We start from the raw sequence: 21,372 nt of genomic DNA on the forward strand, positions 1-21,372 counted from the left end.
TTCTTTGAGCACATTCTGGATAGTTTCGACCTCGTTACATGCCCTTGTTGCAATGATTGTGACAATTATTTCGTTCAAATTACTATTTTATTTAATTTTAACCAAAATAATTAATCTTATAACCCCAGTTTTTTAACATATTCTATTACTGGATGGTTTCTATTGAATTATTTGGTGAAAATAATGCGAATTTTAGCCCTCGTAAAAATGACGAAGTAAATCACTTCTGTAACGTTTGCCACATGCACTACGTAAGTTGTAGTTTGTTTTTTGAATTTCGCATAAAGCAACTCGAGGGCTCTCTGCACTAGCCGTACCTAATTTAGCAGTGTAAGACTAGAGGGAAGGCGGTAGTCATCACCACCCACCGTCAACTCTTGAGCTGCTCTTTTACCAACGAATAATGGGATTGACCGGATCTTTATAACGCCCTCAGGGTTGAAAGGGCGAACATGTTTGGTGCAACCGGGATTCGAACCCACAACCCTCGGAATACAAGTCAAACGCCTTAACATACTTGGCCACACGAATAGAACGGTACTTCCCTGCTCGTTTTGTGAAGCTTTTCGCGGGAGTAGCTAACACTATAGGCTGTTACTTTTGTTTATCATTTACCCCTAAAAGTATTCTTCCTTATAATAAAATAATATGCTTGGTAAGTTATATCAATTGTATAATATTAATAAAAAATAATGTTAGAAATTTCATAGTTTTTACGTATACCATATACTAGAAATTGTAATGTAAATTATCTTGAAAAGAACAGGGGAAGATAGTGAACAACAGAATGCGCTACCGCCTATGTGCAAACCTGATGTTTCATTCAATTAGCGGCTGTATGGTGTATTTGTATCCTGGCTGCATTTGGCTTGGAAATTAAATTGTTTTTCTATGGAGTTTCTTTCGTCTGGAGATTTATGGAGTCCAGAAACATTCAGCTAACTTGTCTGCTCTCAGTGATAATCTTCACTACTTTCTTGAAGGGTAAGTCTGCGTGTTATTTTTACTGCGTGGCCACGTTGTGCGTGTGCATGCCTCTCTCAAACTCACTGTACAGTGTTTTTATACACATGTATATAAATATACTTCTAAACTACTTTTGTTATTTGGAGGTATTGATGATGGGCCGTTGGTATTTAGGGAGACCACAGGATAGAGCGGTTTCTCGACAGCGTTGTTACCGGTACATTTAAAAACTCGTTTGTGTAACCTTCTATCAATTGTACTTGGGCTATCTTTTGTTTTAATTGTTATATTATAATAAAATATAGTTGAGAATTTGAGGTTAAGTGACGTAAAATACTGCCTCGCATCGTGTGACACGTTGCACTGCGTTACTTGTTTATATCGTATATATATGTGTGATAGCAGTTTTTGAACTAAATGTAAAAGTGTGAAATAATAAAGAATCCCAGGAACATAACGACTGCCTTTCAGGATGACCATATTTTCAACTTTCAAGTAAAAAAAAATAGCCAACACTGTTAGTCATATTTTCAAATCTTAATATATGTTGGGATATCAGGATTTTTTTTTGGAAAATTATAAGCAGTTGGTTATGCAAATAATAAGTACCGTCAAGTAAAATGGGTATTTTGACTTACGTGCTCTTAGCTTATAGATACTTTCTGAGTAAATATTTTTTGTAATTTATTGGTTAAGGTTTACTGTCATTCAGCTGGATACACTAGTGTGCTGCAGACTGCTGTAAAAGTTTATTACCAACTTCAGGTAGAAGCAAAAGGTGTGAAGAGTTATTCCAACTTGTGGATAGTTTTCCTCCTTTATATTAAAAAAAAAATCACAATTTTTAGAGATCTATAGCTCTGAATGTAGGTATAGAAACATGCAGATTGCCGACAAAAATTTTAAACTGAAACTCTTAGACATCCCCTAAAAGAATTGCTGAGATATTGACTGTTACAGTCAAACATGGATGTGGATATGCTGGTCACAATTGCTTAATGAAAAGGGGTTTTAAAAAAGTATACAGTAAATTTCCTGAATTAATTATAATGCATGGTGTAATATTGAAGAGTATATAACACACACACACACACACACACACACACACAGTTTTAGTCTAGTATCTGTAATTAAAAAAATGTTAAAGTATGCTTGAGGCTTCTTTTCCATACTAAATGAAAAAATTTTTAATTTTTTTTTTCATTTTAAAAGATAACTCTGGTAATATTTCTTGCATTTTTTTATAGCAGTCAACTTTATGTAGAAATCAGAAGGTGAATGCTATTTATTTTGAGAATGCCCTAGTATAGATGGTAAATGACATTGGCTTGTATTCAGGGCTAGTATTTTTAATACTTGGGATACTTGAGAGTATTTAAATCTTTAGTTCAGCTACTATAAATGTAGTTAAAATATGAGCTAATTTTATATAGATGGATAGTTTTTTTTTCTTTGTGACTGAAGGCACTTTCCATTGATCTTAACTTTCAAAATGTGTTTATTAGCCTCTGCTTAAAATATTAATTAGTTACAACCTAACGAAAATTACATAAAGTTAAGTGATTAGAAAATTGACTTGGACTCAAAAATCAAAGTTCTTCAATTGGTAGACGTTGGAGTAGGATCTCTGTGCTCATTTTGGAAACTATATGCTTAATTTATTATTTTGAACAGCTTCTTGGACAAACATTTTTCTAAGTGTGCTGATGATACCAACATGCTTAAAAAGGTTGTCACTGTGAAAAATGTTTCATTTATTTAGAAAGCAGTGGGATAACCTTAATGAAAAGTATGATGCTATTGGGCTGTAGAGATTTAATGACATACAATATTGTTTTAAGATATTTTGTTTGTGGGTTCTTTTAAATTATCTGAATAAAATAAATCAAAGTCCAGTATATGTCAATGATAATAAGTTAGAATATTTCTAACCTAGCATTTGTAGACTACTGCCTTCACTGTGTACAGTTGAAGGCTACATTTACAAATGACATTAATGTGTACTACACAAATATAAAAAAGTAGTTATAGTTACTTGTACCACTTCACAAGTGAAAAACAAGTGAAAGTAAATACCTGAATTTACTAAAATTAAAACCTTTTTTAGGTGTTTTAGTCCTATATCATTTATCTTTTGATGCTAACATCATCAGTATGACTTACAGCTCCATCAAATATACAGGAAACTTATGACATTATTTTGAATGACAAGAGAAAATTGTAGAAATAGAGAAGAAACCAACAGAGTCTTTTACTGTGTTCCTTAAGTTTGTTTACTGAAATTTTAAATTAAGGATAGTAAGGTTTTTTGCATTTTAATGTCATTTAAATTTCTAGAGATGCTTCATATTCAGATTGCTACATGCAGTTTTCACACTTATTGTAGAAAGAAAATCAAGTTGCTGTACAGTGTGCTTTGAAAACTAATAAATGAAGAGAGGCTTAAAATAATGAATGTTCTTTGCCTGACATACTGAAAACTAGGTGTAATTTAATTTAAGAAGTTTGTAAAACCATCTGTAGATAGTTTGATTGATGTAACAGAAAGGTTAGAAGTAAGAATTTGAATGTTAATGGTATTAAGTCTCAAGTTTTGAAGACTTTGACCCAGAGTTGTTCTGTGCAAAAGTATTCATTAATTTTGGGTAGCTTTGGTTGACTGGCCCTGACTTGGTTCTAATTTTTGGGTCCTTTTTTCTTCCATTAGGTGTACTTTGGAATCCCAATTTGTGCCCTTACTCTCTCTCTCTCTCTCTCTCTCTCTCTTCTATTCTTTCCTTTCTCACATTTTCTTCTGTTTCCATTTTGTCAAGGTTCATACAGGTAGGTTTAGTTAGTTTAGAACACCATTTAACAAGACAAATTATTCATCTTTTCTGTTTTGAACTGTTAATCTCACTCTAACATATCAAAGATTGAGTCACTCACTTCCACAATGGTTAAATTTACATTTTTAACATTTTTACCAATCTTTTCTTTCATGCCACTTTACTTTTACTCTATTTCTACTTGTCTTGTCGTGGTTGCTTATTGATCTATCACTTAAGCCTTCTAGAAATATCCATAGTGTCAATTTCAGTGAATTACAAGCATGAAATAATTTAATGAATAACACCACTAACACTAAACAGTTCTATATCTGACCAAATGCTGAGGTTTAAAAAAGTTTTATTTTTTAAGGGTCCACATATGTACTACTTAAAATGTGACTCAGGTACATGGGTATAAAAAGGTTAAGTTTTGTACCAATAACTTCTCAATTTGATAAACTTAACCACAATTACTCTCTCTCAAACCACACTTTTTTGTAAAGACTTGTTTATTGTTTAATAACTTTCCTTGATTCTTCTGATTATCAGCAAACACCTTTAAGTTGTCTTTATCTAAGTTGTGGTGTTGCCTAGGTTAAGAGCATTAAAACATTTTTTCCACACATTTTCTGCCATTATTTATGAAGCAGTGTAGCCTAGGTTTTGAGTATTAGAATACCTTCACTTGGTCCTCTGCATTTTTGTAGCAGTTATTTATAGGTTAATAGGATCAGAAAACAGTCCATTGTAACATCCTTGTAAATATCTAATTTGTCTTATCAGTATTTTAATGACATTTGTATGCATGATTTTGTTTTAATATTACTTTGGGTAACTAAGTCATAGAGGTAATAAGATTGTTTACATGCGTTTGTTACTAGAATAAGTTGTGAAAACATTTGTCTTTGCTTGGAGTAAAATTTTATGTAGTATATATATGTTAAAGCAGTTCATTAAACACAGTTCTGTCAAAATATTGGATTTAAAAAAATTAAACTTTAAATTGCTGGATTTATTTGTTCCCTTTTTGAATCTCTGTGTGTTCTGTGATTAAAAGAAATACAGCACTAGATTTCTTTTAAGAGGAGGTTTGAAACTAAAAAGCACTGTTTTTATACTCTACAATATTAGATGCTAGAAGTTACTGGAACTGAAGTATTTTTTTAATTTTATTACTTTTTCTTGCTTACAAATGTGAAAGTGCCATTGACAACTTCAAAATTGCTGCAAAATATTGCATTTAAAAAATAGTAACATTTCTGGTCACCCATTTCAACCAGGCTTAGAAATTAATTTAGTTCATAGTTATTCAAGTATTGTGAATTATATTACTGTAAAATGTAAAGACATTATACAATCCAAAGCTATGCTATTGAAAGATGAAACTCATTTTTCTATAGTGATATTCTAAATTTCAGAGTGGCTGTAACATTAAACATCATCTTTCTATTTATCATCTTTTTCAGTGACCTGAATTGCATGATAGGTGATGACATTAATGTTCTCAGCTGGCTATAATGAAAGCTTTGTAGTATATCATAACTAGAAGCATCATTAGCTGGTGTGAAAGCTCTGTTAACATGCTTTTCTTTTTTATATTCTGTAGGTGTATTTTAATTGAAATGATTTAATAAATTTAATGGTAAAATGGTGAATAAAGTCTCTTGTTACTTGATTGGAAGAAATTTAACAATTATTTTGCACTGTTTTTTAAATGTAGGAATGTGATATTTTATTATTAATTGTTCTTGTTTGTTTTAATGACACTTCTGTGGTGATTGTCAATTATTAGATGTTGATAGTTTCACACTTCCCTGCAAAATACAACACTCATTAATGTACCAGCATCTTTCTCATTATCAGTTTTCTATTCATAATCTTATTTTGTGTCAAAATCACATTTTGTTTATGACATATTGAAATGTGGAAGTTTAACCACTTTACAGAAACAAACTTGTGATTATATTAATCACTGAGTGAAAAATCTTACGAGTTATTTTCTTCTAAAAACCTGAAACATATTCAGTCTAGCAGTTCCTCCACAGTAAGCTGTTTTTTTGTGTGTAATGAGAAATTGAACTACAAATGTTGTTTTGTCCCTATTTTACTATCCTAAAATCTCCTCTGTTAGATTAGTGCATTGTATTATGTGATGTAATAGTAACATCATTAGCTGTGCAATTAAATTTCTTTAGAACTTAAATCTGATTGAGTAATGTGGAACAGAGTTTCATTTGTAATGTTATCATGAGTGTTTGTTTCATTTTTGAACAGTAGCACATCAAAAAGTGTAAAAAAAAATAATATTCTTATGGTTTACTTACCACTTAATGTGATGTTTTGAGATTTTTTCATGTTTCATTGCAATTGAACTTTATTATAGCATACATTTAATCATATATGAAAAATCTTACAAAACAATAATTTGATTAGTTTTACCTAGCAAGTTTAAGCTAACATAAATATTGTACATGTATAAGTTTGGTCAAAATCCATTCATCCTGTCTTCAGATATGCCCACAAGATTGTTACTAATTTTTATATTAATTAATTGACCTTTTGACTCTCCACCTTCAAAAGTTAACCATGTCCTTAACTTTCTATGTAATATCTGTTATATATTTTTGGTAAAAAAAAAATCAATACATCCAATCTTAAGGTACACTGCTCACAAGAGCAGAATGGATGGGTTAAACCAATATGTCCTGCTTTTTTTTGGAACTGGGACATAAAATGATGGCTGTTACTTTCATAAGTATCTAAGTTCAGATATTTCAAATGAAAATACTATTAATTTATAGGAACTGCCATATTTTGGGAGATTGACATTTTTAATTTGTATCATTTCATAGATAATTGATTGAATAGTAACGGATGACTGGTCTGTTGCTATTCAGTTTGTGTATTTCGTAATGACATGTATAGCTTTTGGAATATTGTGAGTAGTTTTTGATAGAAACGTCGTATGTTTTAGTAATGAAAGTTACTTAACTAAACATTCTGTTATACTGGAATTTAAATGCACAACTAACTTCAACTGTGCTGGAAACAAAATAGGGTATTTTTCATGATCAAAAAAGTTATTAATGAAGAACTTTTAAAATCTTATTGTATGAAAACTATTATAAAAAATTAATGCTGCTTTCTTTTGATTCCCATCTTCTGAAAATTGGTGTTTGTGGGTTACAACACAGCTCAGTGAGTGAACAGCTGGATAATTGAAACACAGAACAAAAGACTACAAAATTTTCATAAAATTTATTCGAGCGAAAACTTTATTTACAGGTTCAAGTGCAGTTGGTTGTATAAAATAATTTGTGTTGATGGATTAATTAAGACATTACAGTATTGTGGTTTAAGGAAAACAATACTGTTTTCGCATATGATGATTGCTTTTTACGAAGGAGAACGATAAATGTATACATAGTTTTCTGGAATTAAATTCTGAATGCTATCATAATTAGTTTGTTTAAGGAACCTTTTAAGCTATATAAAATTTGATTGGATTAATTCAGCTTTTGAAGTCGTTTTGTGTTTTTGAATTTTTACATATTTAGTTTTGTTATATGGTGCTTACCGCATGATAAACAATGAAACTGTTCAGTTGTGACATTTGTTTACAATGTAACAGTTGTTGCAGTACCAATGGTATAAGCCTAGTTTTTACTTGTGGAATGGAGGCAGCACATTGTTTTTCCAATTAAACAAATATTTAAGAAATTGATAAGATGCAAATCAAGTTCTTCAAGGAATTGTGAAACATGTTCTTGGTATGTTATGATAATGGATGAAATGAATCATTCTGTATCCTGAGAATTATTATGCCAGGTTGTAAGATTGATTTTGATGGATAAGGCATTTGTATTTCATGAAATTCAACTTATGTTTTCTGTTCATATTACTCTGTTTTTCTGCTTGTATGTGATAAGTAGCACTTTAAAAGTTACGGTCAAAAGCCAACACATTTAACAATCTGTACGAGTAAATGATGTAGACTGGTAATATACTGGTTGATTTGATCAAATGAAAATGGTAAACTTGATTTTAGAGTTGCAAAATATGAAATTCTTCACTTGAGAGAGAAAATATGTAAAATGTTTTTCTTTTACGAGTAAATGATATTTTATTTTGAAAATACAATTTTAAAGTTCTATAAAAAAACAAACAAACTTGTATATTACATTATTGAGGCGATTTAAGTTCTCCAGCATTGTGATCAACGGATCTGAGTAAAAGTGGTTATGTATATACTTCAAATTGAATAGAAAGAACCTTGCATTAAATAACTTTCAGTTATATATATATTGCTATAAACAAGATGTTTACAATTTACATTTTTGCGGAGTGTGATTTATTGTTAAAAAGTAGCCTGCTAGGTTTTTTTTTAAGTGACTAACGTCTTTAACCATCTTGAAACATTTTCTAATTTGTAGTTAGTTATAAGAGCAGATTTGGTTGTTACTTTTTGAATAAACATGAAATATCACTAAATGGAAAGAAATAATTTGAGACAAAAACATTTTCTTTTGTGCTGTACAATATTTAAGCCTTAAGTCTAGCATGAAATTGTTTTGGGGAAAGATAAGACGTTGCTTTCTTTATTACTGTAAGTGTGTGTGTGTATGTGTGCATATTAGTACCAAAGACCATTATCTATAAATAATCGAAGTATTTAGTCAAATCATAATGTAAATTAGACATTTTCTTATGACCAGGTCATGATTCTATTAAACCTTTTAACTACTGACTTGTTTTGAACAGAAAGAGAACCAAATAATCATAGGATAGACTTTGAGGTTTACAGTATTTGTGATGTAAGTTAAACATGAAATAAACGGGCAACCGACATAACTGTTATTTGTTTAAAGCATTCTTTCTTATTTGTGTGTATGTTGTAAAGCATTGTTCAACATTATATTTTTTACAGGAACAAATGATATCAATAATTTTGTAAAAGCTACCAAAATAGCTAAGGCATGCATGTGACTATAGTAACACTAATCAGCTCTCTGAGAAAATGCATTTGATTTTAAAAATAATTTCTTTAAGTATATGTATGAAAGTATAGTTGGGTATTAAGTGTTAATACAATTTAATAGTATATTCTGTATTGTGTGTCTGACTGCACTGTTATGCTTTTTACAGCTATGCTAATACAATTTTGACTAAACATAATATGTGAGAAATTAATATCTTAACGAGATACTTCTTAAAATATCCTATTTATCAACCAAAACAAAGGAACTGGTGTGATGTTACTATAAAGATGTGTATAGTGCATTAACTAAGTATATACAGATTCTGGAATGTTCATCACTTGCAGGTTACGATATCGTAAATGAATTTCTGTGTTAAGTTTTTGACATAATTTCATTTTGTTGTTTCAGTGTTATTTTATATGGTTTCCAAAACAGCTCCAATGATATCTTATTTTTCCTATATTAAACATTTGATTTGTTAAACCTATAAGAAAAAGTATAAACAATCACTGAGTAGGGGCTGTAGAAGGATATTTACATACATACATTTATTATATTAATTTGACATTAAGATATAGCATTAAGTAATTGCCTTTTTTTAAAAGAAACTTTTGTAATAATTTAAGCTAATTGTTGTTAATTAGCTTTTGAAAATATTCTTGGAAAGGTCTTGTTAAGAATTGCAAGTGACATAAACACTAAACATTCACTGTTTGGTCACGTCTGCAGTGTTTACTACAAACGTGTATATAGAAGGTACCTCCCTATTTTTATATTATATAAACTTTTCAATATATTAATCTTTGAATATATTTATAATTTGATATCAGATACATCTAGTACAGGAAGAACAAAAGTAATAACTGTATCTCATGTTTCGCAAAACATCATGTATATTTGGTCGTTCCAGATAATTCTTAAGAACTTGTGGGAGTGAAAGCTGAAAGGATTGTGTAATAATATGTCAACCATACCATATTTGCCAACAAGGTCTTTAGTCCCATATCATGGCTTATCATGTTGACTGTGATATGACAAACATAACAGTGGTCAAGGTGCTACTTGTATCATCAAATGCATGAACAACAAATGTTAAGGTGTGAACTTGCTTAAAACAAGTGAAGTATAATTATCAGTTTTATATATGTAATTTACAAATCAGAATTATGGTTATGTTGAAATAAGGAAAATAGTTTTTATAACATCTACACTATAAGCAGAGGGAATAAAGAACTTGAGACTTACCAATATTTAACAATTTTAAAACACTAACCTTGTGACCTTTTACTCCTGTAGTTAAGTTGTAGTAAGAGGTGCACATCAATTTTCAATACGAATTGGTGCATTAAAAACTAATTTTGATGATTTACCCAGTTACATCTGGAACTAGTGTATTAAAAGTTAATTTTAATTCTGGCACAGCAGAATGTTTGCAGGCTTACACTGCTAAAATCCAGGTTTTGATACCTGTGGTGGGCAGATCACAGATAACCAATTTTGTAGTTTTATGCTTAATTACAAACAAATTTATATGCAATAGGAACAGATGTATTAAAAGTTTGTTTTTTCTGCTGTTAAGTTGATACAATTTATTCCATAAACTAAGGTGTTAAAATTTAGTGATTTATATCATGTGTTAAAACTTAGTCTTTTGGTGGGTTGATACTGACTTATAACTTGAACTGAGCTACTAAAATTTTTTTTTGTTTTACTTTATTTGATAGATAATATAGCATAGAATAATTTTAGTTAGTTCTGTCATTAAATTCACGATAATTTACTCCATGAACTGATGCATGAAATAATTCTGTTGATGGAATCATATTGTTTTTAGCCATGAACAAATGAGATGTGCATGGATATTTTTTTTTCTCCAAAAATCAAGTTTTACCCAATGAAAGTTCAGAAAATTCTTCCTTAGTGTTTCACTGTCTTGGACCAGTTGCTGAAGCACTGCTTCAACTATAGAAATCTGTAGTCAGTGTGCAGTTTCTTCTTACCTGTTTTTTGTTTTTTTTGTATTAACCTATTGTGCTTTTTTATCATTTCTTTCCAATTTTTGTCATTTTCTATTACCTAAAAATCTTCTGAAATTTTCAAAATTAGTCCTCTACCTTTTGGCATATATTCATGAGAAAAGTTACACCTGGGCATGTATTTGTGAGTTACTTTGCTGTAATTGGTCTGATTTATCCAACAGAGTGTAGTATTAAGTGTGGTTTGCTGCTGTGGTAGGTTGGCAAATATGCAATTACTTTGAAACTATAAGGACTTGTGCATTTTGCTCTTGGTGTAATTATTACCTTTACATGGAAAGTTTCAGCAAACTGCATACATGTGAAAATCTTACTGTATCAACTAATTAGAATCATTACATGTTTGTGTATGTATAATTAATTAATTTGTTATGTATATGGAAGTATATGATATCATACATATTTATGTATACGATCTAATTATTATACATGTATATGGTTAATTGTGAAGCACATGTGTATGGTATAATTAATACACATGTGTTTGTATATGTGAAATAATTTTAGGCTCTTCATTGTGTACTTAGGTATAAATTAATTGGATGTTAAAGTTCCAGTCTGCTTATGACCCTTACATTTGACTGTCCATGAATACTTGGTATTCACTACATGTGATCTTAAAGCTATATATACATATATAATTGTGAATACTTATAAGAGATATGCCTATTGTAGACAATGAATATACCAGTGTGTTTGTGTGAATTTTGTGTATTATTAAATTTATTTAAAATTAGTTTTAACGGTGTAAATGTAAACCTGAAACACGAAGTCTTCAAATTTTTTAATCATTAGTTTGAATGCTCTTTGATAGTACAATGCACGGGCCGATCATAGTTGCTAAGAAATGTTACAACCACATCTCCCACCAAAAAGCGGAGTCAGTAGTGTCAACATATTAATAAACCCGAAAACTTCAAACGATACCTAACTAATTTACCTTTCAGATAAATTCTTATGTTTTCAATTTGTAATTTTCCACGTACAAACTAAAGCCTAGGGGGCTAACTTCTATCACAGAGTTATTTTATGAACTAAAGTATTTTACACGTTTTTACTTCGCTGATGTTTAGGCGGTGGACAGTCGAATCCTGCACTCAACAGAAGATTAGGTTACCATAATCTACATTGGCAAATCTGCTTAACGGAACAAGAGCAATAAAAACTCCAGATAACAATCCCTATCGTTTTGCAGCTGTTGCTTGTAATTTTTGTAACCTCTGCTCTCAACTTCCGAGTGTAGTCTTTTACTGTCTGAAAATTTAACTAATTGGGATTATTCAAATCAAATATCAGTTTAATTAACATTCAGGAATTGCATATAATTTTTCTCCATACAATTTAATACGCTTACATGTCAATATTAACAAGTTGAGTCATTATGAAGTCTTGCTTTTGACATATTTTTCTACACGAGTGTCCGTCAACAAGCTGTTTTTTCCAACTACCTGTACTTTAAAGAATTTGTAATATTTTGTTTAAGATGTTATACTTTTGGTTCTTTAATAGCGATTGGTACCGTCTCGACTGTATAAATGTTTTTATAACAGGCAATACATTATATTGCTTTTTATCATGAGCAAAAGAAGTCATGGTTTCCATAAAAAAACAAAAAAAACAAAACTGAAAAATGAGTGCAACTCACTGAACTTTGCTTATTGCCTTTTTAACGCTGCAGTTTGTTGTTACATAATTTAATAATAAAACAGTCATCAGTATATCACCTTTATCATTGTTTTTTTTTTAAATAAATAAGTTGCACTGAGTGTATTGTCGGTGGAATAAAGTTTCATGAATGGAGTTACGTCGTATTTTGTTCCAAAAAAGGATTGGATTTGGCATCGTCGACTTTTGGAAGTGTTCTATTACATGCCAACTTGTATTCGGCAGGTTTTGTTAATTTACTGTTTATCATACAACCGAGATGAAGAAAACGGAGAGCCTTAATATTTGTGTTACGACTAACACTGAAGGCACAATTAATATACGCCGACCTCAGTACTCTTTTTTTTGTTTTTTTTTTATATGCCATGATTGGTCTGTTTCTTCGACGATGTGACAGTTCTTGATGAGCAGGTTTAGCTGTTTTAATAAGTTTAAAAGTATTAGTAAACAAAATCGAGTTAATGGTTTAAAATAGTGTAAATTAAAGTTTTATATACAGAGTAAGTAATGGAGTTATGTACGTCACAAATTATAAACAGCAGAAATTGGATAGGTAAAACACAGTACAGTAAAACGTTTCATCAGATATAGATAGATTGTAATATGCTTCACGTAGGGTAGATCGGAAGGAATCTTGGTACAAGAGGTGTGAAACATGGGCGTGCTCTGCTCCTCTGTATGTAACAAGATGCACAACAGTTCAATGGAAATAAAACTGCTACAATAAAACAAACCAGGGCTGTAATAAATAAATTCAATTCTAGGTTATATATTTAATTTGTAGGGCATGCTGTTAACGTCGTCGTTACGTGTATTTAAATATAGTAATAATAAAAAAACATAGGCGTGAAAAAGGGGTGTGGTCGAAAAAATTTTGCGTGCAACTTACAGGGATGAAATCAAAATTGGCAGCGATACTGACAACTACACTTATAGCATTAATAATAGTTTTATTACAAATACTTTAGTTATTTAGTTGGGCTGCATATTTTGTTTTACTCACCATCGTGCTCTAAGTTGAGGGGGCGAAGTGGCTTAGCTAACTAATGAGTAGTATTCATCGCAAAATTGTCAGTGCTACAAGCGTAGCCGCCAATTCTGATTTTTCTTAAGTCGCACACTCAATCCTTACTTTGGTCGCGCCTTTTTTTGTTTTTTTACACCTAAAGTATTTTTTATTAGATATCATGACGTTGTGTCAATGCACACCGACAAACCATAGCAAGTAAGAAAGTGATTCTCGACAGTAACCAGCATGAGCTTTAGGATTGCAACCGTATTTTTTCGGAACAGACGTATACCTTACCAGAACCAAGCAGATTCTTTAAAATATGGTGGTAATTTCCTCCTCTAAAACAATGTTAATAACTTCCTTTATAGTAACGCCATGGAAACTAGATTAATAATTTCTTTTCAGTACAGTCGTATGAGGTACCATTATTTACGCTAAACGCTCTTTAATTAGGAGAAGTTCAATTTAACAAATTTATGCTTAAAATATAGCAATGAATAATAATCATCCCCACGTATGATTCTTTTGAAAACTTGAGTTAGAAACTACCAATTAGTTTGACGGGCCTGACCAATACTTTTGTATTTGCATGTGCTTTCACTCTATAGTTTGGCTGCTGTAAATCAACTATCTTTAATTCGAACGACAAAAAAAAAAAAAATACTAATTTTGTTCTCAGATGGATACGTAGTAAAATATTTAGACTAATAGCTCGTGACGTTTTGCGTAGGTGTGCGCAAAAAATTTAGTCAAAACTGAGCGGTTTTTATTGAATAATTTTGCACGTGTGGGTTATATTTAGACCAAATTTAACAAGTTTTCTGTCATATTTTAAAAAGTTATTAAGGTGAGAAAAAAAGGAAAAAACAAAAATTAGATCTCTTGCATTTCGTATTGGATTGCTTTGAAATGTGGTATGTGAAGCAAGGGTGTAAAGCCACATGCACACTGAATATATGTGATAGTTTAAATTATTGGATTTCATGCTATAGAAAGTGGAAAATTTCTAAATTATTACTCTTGTGTCCGCTGGTTGTTTTGGCATTGCTACACACTGCCGTGCGTTTTGATATTGTGTTCTCTGCTTTAATGTATTTCGTGATGCCATGTGTCAAAACGTTGTTATATTGTATGGTGTCATGTATTTACTCATAAGTGGGTGTGGGCTTGCAGAGTAGGTGCTGTTATTCAAAAGTTTTATTATTTGAATTTTTAATATGTAGCACCACGTATAAGTAATACGTGTCATTTATTTGTAGAATAAACACTATATATCCTTAAAATATAATACAACTCAGTTTGTTTTTGAATATCAATCATTCGATGAATGTGTTTGTGTGATAAAACTTAAACGTTTTATATGCTGTTTTTTAAAAATAATTAGTACATAAAAATATATAGAATTAATGTGCTTAGTTCTAATTTTATATAGGTCATATACTTTAGTCAGACACTAAACTGTCTGAGCTTCAAGTATAAAAAGGTAAATTTGCATTTGTACACGATATGTGTGCAGTATTAGTATTGTTCGTGAGAAACAAATTTGTCAGTTTTTTTTCCATTTATTAAATTTTTGTACCTTTTTTATGGGTTATAATTTCCGTTTGATATCACTAGATATGTGAATTTTATGCGTGGGCGTTTTGTGTATACGAATTTTCTCATTTATATATAATTTTTTTTCTCTCTCTCTCTCTCTCTTCCACTATCGATGTTTTCAACATCGCTTATAGCATAACGACAATCATTCAGCTCGGCAGTTCGACTGTTTTCAAGCAACTCGTTACTTTAAATGTTGTTAGTTTAGTCTGTCATACTTGGAAATTCTGCATTGGTAAATGTAAATAGTTATGTTTTGTACGTTGTTTTAGTGTTGCTTCCATTTCTTTGCTCTTTTTTAAGTAATACAGTTGTCCTCACGTTTATTTCATCATTGGTTGAACATGGGTGATGGAATAGCCAAGGTGACCTTGAATGGAATTGCGCAGCCGCAAAAAGATCGCGCCACTTCACATCTGTGGGTACGGGATATGGAAGCTCACTTTTTTAAGCGCCGCTTGTGCATATACAGCCTCGATCTACTCTTGACATTCCAGAAGGTAGAACGTGCTGCCTGGCGGCTATTACGTCAACATCAATGTTCGGACAGGAACGTTCGGATTCTGTCTGCAGTTATGAACGCAAAAAATACTCCTTTAAATCTAGATATTAAGATAAAAATAAAGAAGTTATAAAAGGGCTTAGATTAGTATTTGTGGATTATAAGAAAATATTAGACATGAAATTTTGAGTTCATAGGTTTCTACCGTTTATGTTTAACAAAGGATTTAACGTTAACTGTTGCAACTGTCAACAGATACTTTAATCAAAATAATTTTTCACATTCATTGGTCAATCGCAACGATAGTTACCGAAAAATTAAATCATTACATTATTCATCGTATTGTTAGTTTTCAAGTAAACAATAGACACCTGTAAAGTAAATTTTTAAATTTTTGTGTGTTGGATTTTCCTAGTCGCTGAAGCATTCGATGTTTCAATATTTATACTTAGTAGCACGGCAAGTATAAAATTATCAAAATTATTTTTTTTTCTAGTTGCCTTCATTTTTATAAGTTAGTAAATTAATTTTATTAATTGAAATTTTGTCATATAGTTGATAATATGGTTTCGGTTTGCCAAAATGTTGTTTTAAGGTGAAAGTGGTCCAACACAAAAAACTTATTGTTTAATTTAGTTAATTGATAGTTTCAGAGGATAAGGAAGACTGAACATATTTTTTTTTTGTCTGTAAAATTACGTATTTTCAGATAAAAGACAAAAACAGACGAATATATCGTACTAGCATCTGCGTCAATAAAAGGCTTTTTTGTGTGGGTTGTGTTATCTATTGTGATTTATCACAGACGAGTCTCCTGTTTATTGTGTTAAGTATTACGATTTCAAATAATTCAAATTGAATTACATTTAAATTTAGAAGTTATTAATGTAGAGATGTATCATACTTATGATTTTGCTCACAAGACTGATATATACAGTTTTCTTTCTCAATACAAATATATTTTAATATATAAGCATTAATACAATTTATAATAACTTTTATTACAAATAATGACTTTTATACAAAAATATTATAAACTTACAAACAATATTGAGTCTTTTATCCGATTTGGAACTTCCTTAATATCTTATTGAGAGTTCAAGACGACCAGCGAATTAATTTTGAGTTGATATCGGAACAGTTTGCTTAACGGGTAGTTAGATACCTATGTATTATAAGTTGTACAATATCTTCATAGAAATACTAACTTCCGAAATTAATCGACTGAACTTAAACGATTTGTAATGTTCGATTTCTTTATACGTTCTTTGTTAAGTATCTGTAAGTTACTGATTAATAAGCGTTTATCACAGTTATAGCTACAGAGGTTTATACTGCACCAGCTGTAGCAAACTCGGCGCGTCAGTTTATAAACGTTAAGGCGAAATTCTAGAAATTTAAGTGGTCCAATAATACGCTAATGCTTTCGTAAAACATATTCTGATTTTTACACTCGAGAATATTCTACAAATTTAGGGAATAGGCGAGGATTTTGCAATACACATTTAACATTATAAGTTACATGCAATTCTAAATATAAATTGAACATGTTCAAATATCGATATATTTATTTTAATATAATAGTAAATCTGTTACAGCTTATATCTCATCACATACTATACTCGGATATGACACGGTTTCGAAAGTTTTTTATTTGCTTTAAATAATTTAAATTTTCAGAGCTTTACTGTATTTTATGAAATCGTATGTTTTTAAATATTATGATGAACGACTTGTAATATTTCCGACGTGGTTGTTTATACGCTTCATATAATTTAAGTAGGGATGAAAGTAGGCTTACATTAGCAGAAGTAGTTTGCATCAAAACTTTCTTAATATCGACTGGGAACTAAATGTGGGTATACTATATAAAAGAATCTTTTCCTGATAGAAAAGGCGATCATTAGAATTAAAATATACTTTTAAATAATAAAATCGTTATATTTTAACATATTAATGGTAAGCTATTTTTTTCAAGTTGATCACAGTATGTCATATCAACTATTTATAATTAAGACTATATTTCTCTCACTTCAAGCTTTATACACACACACACACACACACACACACACACACACACACACACACGATTCAGAAAGTTGTTTGATATATAATGAAGGTACCAGGTTATCCCGTAAGTAATGTTTGTAACACTGAGATTTAAAAAGGAGACAAAATAAATAACAAACTTAATCAATTATGTATTTTTCATCACTTTCAATGACAGTCTGCCAATGTCTCAATAGATTTTCAACACCAGGCTTATAAAAATCAGGTGGTTTTTGAGACAAAAAAGGTACAAAGACGTTTTTTTAACTCATCCATAGAAGTAAACTGTTTTCCATTCAGATGTTGCAAACTTCTTAAAAAATGGTAATCTGAAGGAGCAAGATCAGGAGAGCAAAAGGAATGGGAAAGTTTTTCCCAGCCAAGCTCTTCAATTTTTCTGGAAGTGATCCTAGCAGTGTGAGGACATGCATTGTCGTGATGGAAAACAACTCCTTTCTGATTGACCAAAGCAGGTTCCCCCTCCTCTCTTTTTTTAGTGCAGTGTTCAGTTGATCCAGTTACTGACAGTATCTCTCAGCAGTGATTGTATGATTTGGTTGTAACAACTCAAAGTGTATTACACCAACTTTATCCAGCAAAACCTTCCTAGGGTGCAGGTTGGTTTTGGCTGTGGTATAGGTGGTTCTGCTGCACTCGCCCACTGTCGGTAGCTCCTAACATTTTGGTAGACGGTTCAAAAATGGAGCTTGAAGTTCACTAGAGTGAAGATATGTGCATATGTCTGCTCGTTCTCTCAGATTATCAGCTGACAATTCATATGGTACCCATTTACCCAATTTTGAAACTACCAAGCTCTTGCAAATGTTGATAGACAGTGAAAGGAGATGAAGTGAATTTCTGGACTGATTCTTCAACAGTTACAGCATAATCCTCCTCAAGTGTTATTAGAAGCATGTCATTATGAAACTCAACAGGGTGCCCAGTGCTAGCTGCATCTGTCAAATTGCAGTCCTCAGTTCTAAACTTATTGAACCATCTTTGACACTTCCACACATCCAGAATGTCATTGCTGTACACCTCTTGTAATTTTGGTAACACTCTTCCCTTTCCTGAACTCTTAAAACATTATATACCTTATGTGCTCCTCTGACACCTCCATTATAATTAGGTTTTTTTTTAATAAAACTAACTAGTAAAGAAACCTACTGGCTTACACTTAAATCTATCAAGTCACTCTATATAACTTGTATGACTTTGAGAGTAACTTTATTTAGCAAAGAAATATGTATTTAAACTTATCTTTTCTCAAAAAAATGACTACTTGTTCTAAATAAATCTAAACTTGATAAAATAGCATGCTTTTAAAATGCGTTTGCTGTGATCTGTAAATGCTATAAAAATGTTTGTAATTATTACGTTTTTTTTCAGTAAGCTCCAGCGCGCTTTCAATTTCCATACTTTTTATATAGATGTCTTAAGTGGAAAAATAAATTACCGCAAATGTTTATATATGGTATACGATAAAGAATGCGTTGATTCATATTGTTTTAACTTGAAGCTTTCTTGTTTCTATAATAGTTATTTCTACCTCGTATATCGGAAAAAACTTTCAAAAAGATAAATTTTGAATTTAAAATTTGATATTTTTGTTGCATTTGAACTATAAAAAAAAGTATGAAATAGACAGTTAATTTTACATTTCTTAGTATACATTATTATGACTAATATGATTGAAGAATATGTAAATCTGCTTATCTGTTTTCGTATGTATTTGATACAGTAGAGCTGTTTGTTTTGAAATTTCAAGAATAAAACTTGGAACTAATAAAAGTAATTTCTTTTAACACTGCTAGAGAAAAAAACGTGTACCCATTAGGACCCACAAATGAAAGGTCCGTAAATACCTGTGGAACTTAACATAATTTCTCACAACTGAGATAAACACTTAGAAAAATAATGAAGCAGAAAAAAAATGTGGGATTCCTAACGAGACTTTCGAGAACCAGTGGGAAGTATACAAATCTAAACACTGAGTTTTGTGCAAGATCCGAGGACGATAACATTTCCAGCCCAAAACAAAGTTAATAGATAGGTAATACGAGAGACTGTTATTTTGATGAATAGGCCAAGTTGTTAGAGGTTATCTAACAAGTTAAGATCCTGTGTTAAAATACCTGAAAACAACACATGCTCATTTTGAAGACACAAAAGCGTCGGTGTCTGGATCAAAAATAAATGTTGTCTAGGCAAACATAATGACATTTTTCTTAAGTATATATCCGAGTATGAGAACTTGTAATAAAAAAATGAAATGACCTGCTTATAGGAAAAATGTGATAGATGTGCTCTATAAACAGCTCAAATTACAATGTTTCTTTTTGAATTTCACGAAAAGCTATACGAAGGCTATTTGCGCTGGCCGTTCATAATTTAGGAATGTAAGACTAAAGGAAAGGCAGTTAGTCTCTACCACCCAGCGCTAACTGTTGGTCTACTTTTACTAACGAATTGCGGGATTGATCATAACGTTATAACGCCCTCACAGTTGAAAGAGGAAGCATGTTTAGTGTTGCGGGAATATGGACCGGCGACCCTCAGATTATACGAGTCGAGCGCCCTACCCACCTTGCCATTCTGGGCCAAACCCAGCCGTGCTGTTGTTGTATTGAAGCTAAGCTTAAAGCTACACAATGGACTATCTAGCGTTGTCATACTGTGCCACTGGGGGCAGATTATTGTGTCAATAAGCATTACATATACAGATTTGAATATCATAAGTACAGTTGTACTTATAGTAAGAATGTATGGTTGTTCATTATTAAGCACATATCCACCCAAATGGTTCTCTTATGCCCACCACGGTTATCTAAACCCGGGTTCTAGGATTATAAGTCCGCATATATGGTGTTGTGCCACTGGGAGGGATACAAATTATAATGACAGAAAGAAACAAGAATAAACCCAAAAATGTTCTGGGATTAAACAGCTGAAAATCTTTCAACTACATCAAAGTTCCAAATATAGATTTAACGTAGTAGTTTTTACCCATCAAATCATTTTCGAAAGTCAGTATGTTCATTTGTTTGGAAATTGTGACAAACAATGAGAACAACTGCAGAAGCTTAACACGTTCAACTGCTATGTTCCTCCTTGATGGGTCACAAACGACTTTTCGTCGTGGATCGCTTGACGCACCATTGAGTCACAGACAGTTATCTTTCAAATTCAAATTCTTTTTGTGGCACATGAGTTTGGGCTGGTTTCTTGGTACCTCTTGAGTGTTTGATTTTTTTTTTGTATACCTAATTTATTATGCGGTAGCGAACGTGTTTTAAAAAATAAAATAAACAATAACCCAAACGTAATCATAAACAACGCATTTCATACTTGTAAGAATACTGAATAAAAGCCTCATTGTAAACCTCGTTTTAGGTGTGACTCGAAAGAACAAAAATAGTCTCGGTAATAGTGGCTAAAAACAGAAAGGTTGAGAACATTGGAGAGACACTTGAAGTAATAAAAATAGTTTCGTCAAACTGAATAACAAGTTATAAGTAGCAAGGGAATAAAGTGGCTATCGTTCAGCCAGTCGCATATGCCTCGATTGCTACGAATTTTAAAGACATGTAACTAAAACTTTATATTGCTTTCTTTAGAAAAAAAAAAGGGGGTATAGGCATATTGCTATAGAAGTATGAAAAGAAATTGTGTAGATTTCTGAATAATCTGATAATAAAATATCGGACATCTTTAGAGAAACATGTTCATGAAGTAGAAAACATAGTCTAACATC

The 21,372-nt window shown here is 31.3% G+C and overlaps 1 protein-coding gene across 2 annotated transcripts in view; it reads left to right on the forward strand.

Annotated features, from left to right (window-relative positions):
- The first annotated feature begins 358 nt into the window (after window positions 1-358).
- The window catches only part of LOC143232746 (protogenin A-like), a 154,862-nt gene continuing 133,848 nt past the window's right edge, over window positions 359-21,372 (forward strand). The window contains exon 1 of one of the 2 annotated variants that reach the window (XM_076468543.1): window positions 359-984. In XM_076468543.1, the coding sequence (XP_076324658.1) occupies window positions 918-984 (67 nt within the window). In that variant the 5' untranslated portion in view covers window positions 359-917. The remainder of the gene's footprint in view (window positions 985-21,372) is intronic. The other variant, XM_076468544.1, reaches the window with a different exon arrangement.

Source organism: Tachypleus tridentatus, chromosome 11 (genome assembly GCF_004210375.1).
Source record: "Tachypleus tridentatus isolate NWPU-2018 chromosome 11, ASM421037v1, whole genome shotgun sequence".
NCBI lineage: Eukaryota > Metazoa > Arthropoda > Merostomata > Xiphosura > Limulidae > Tachypleus > Tachypleus tridentatus.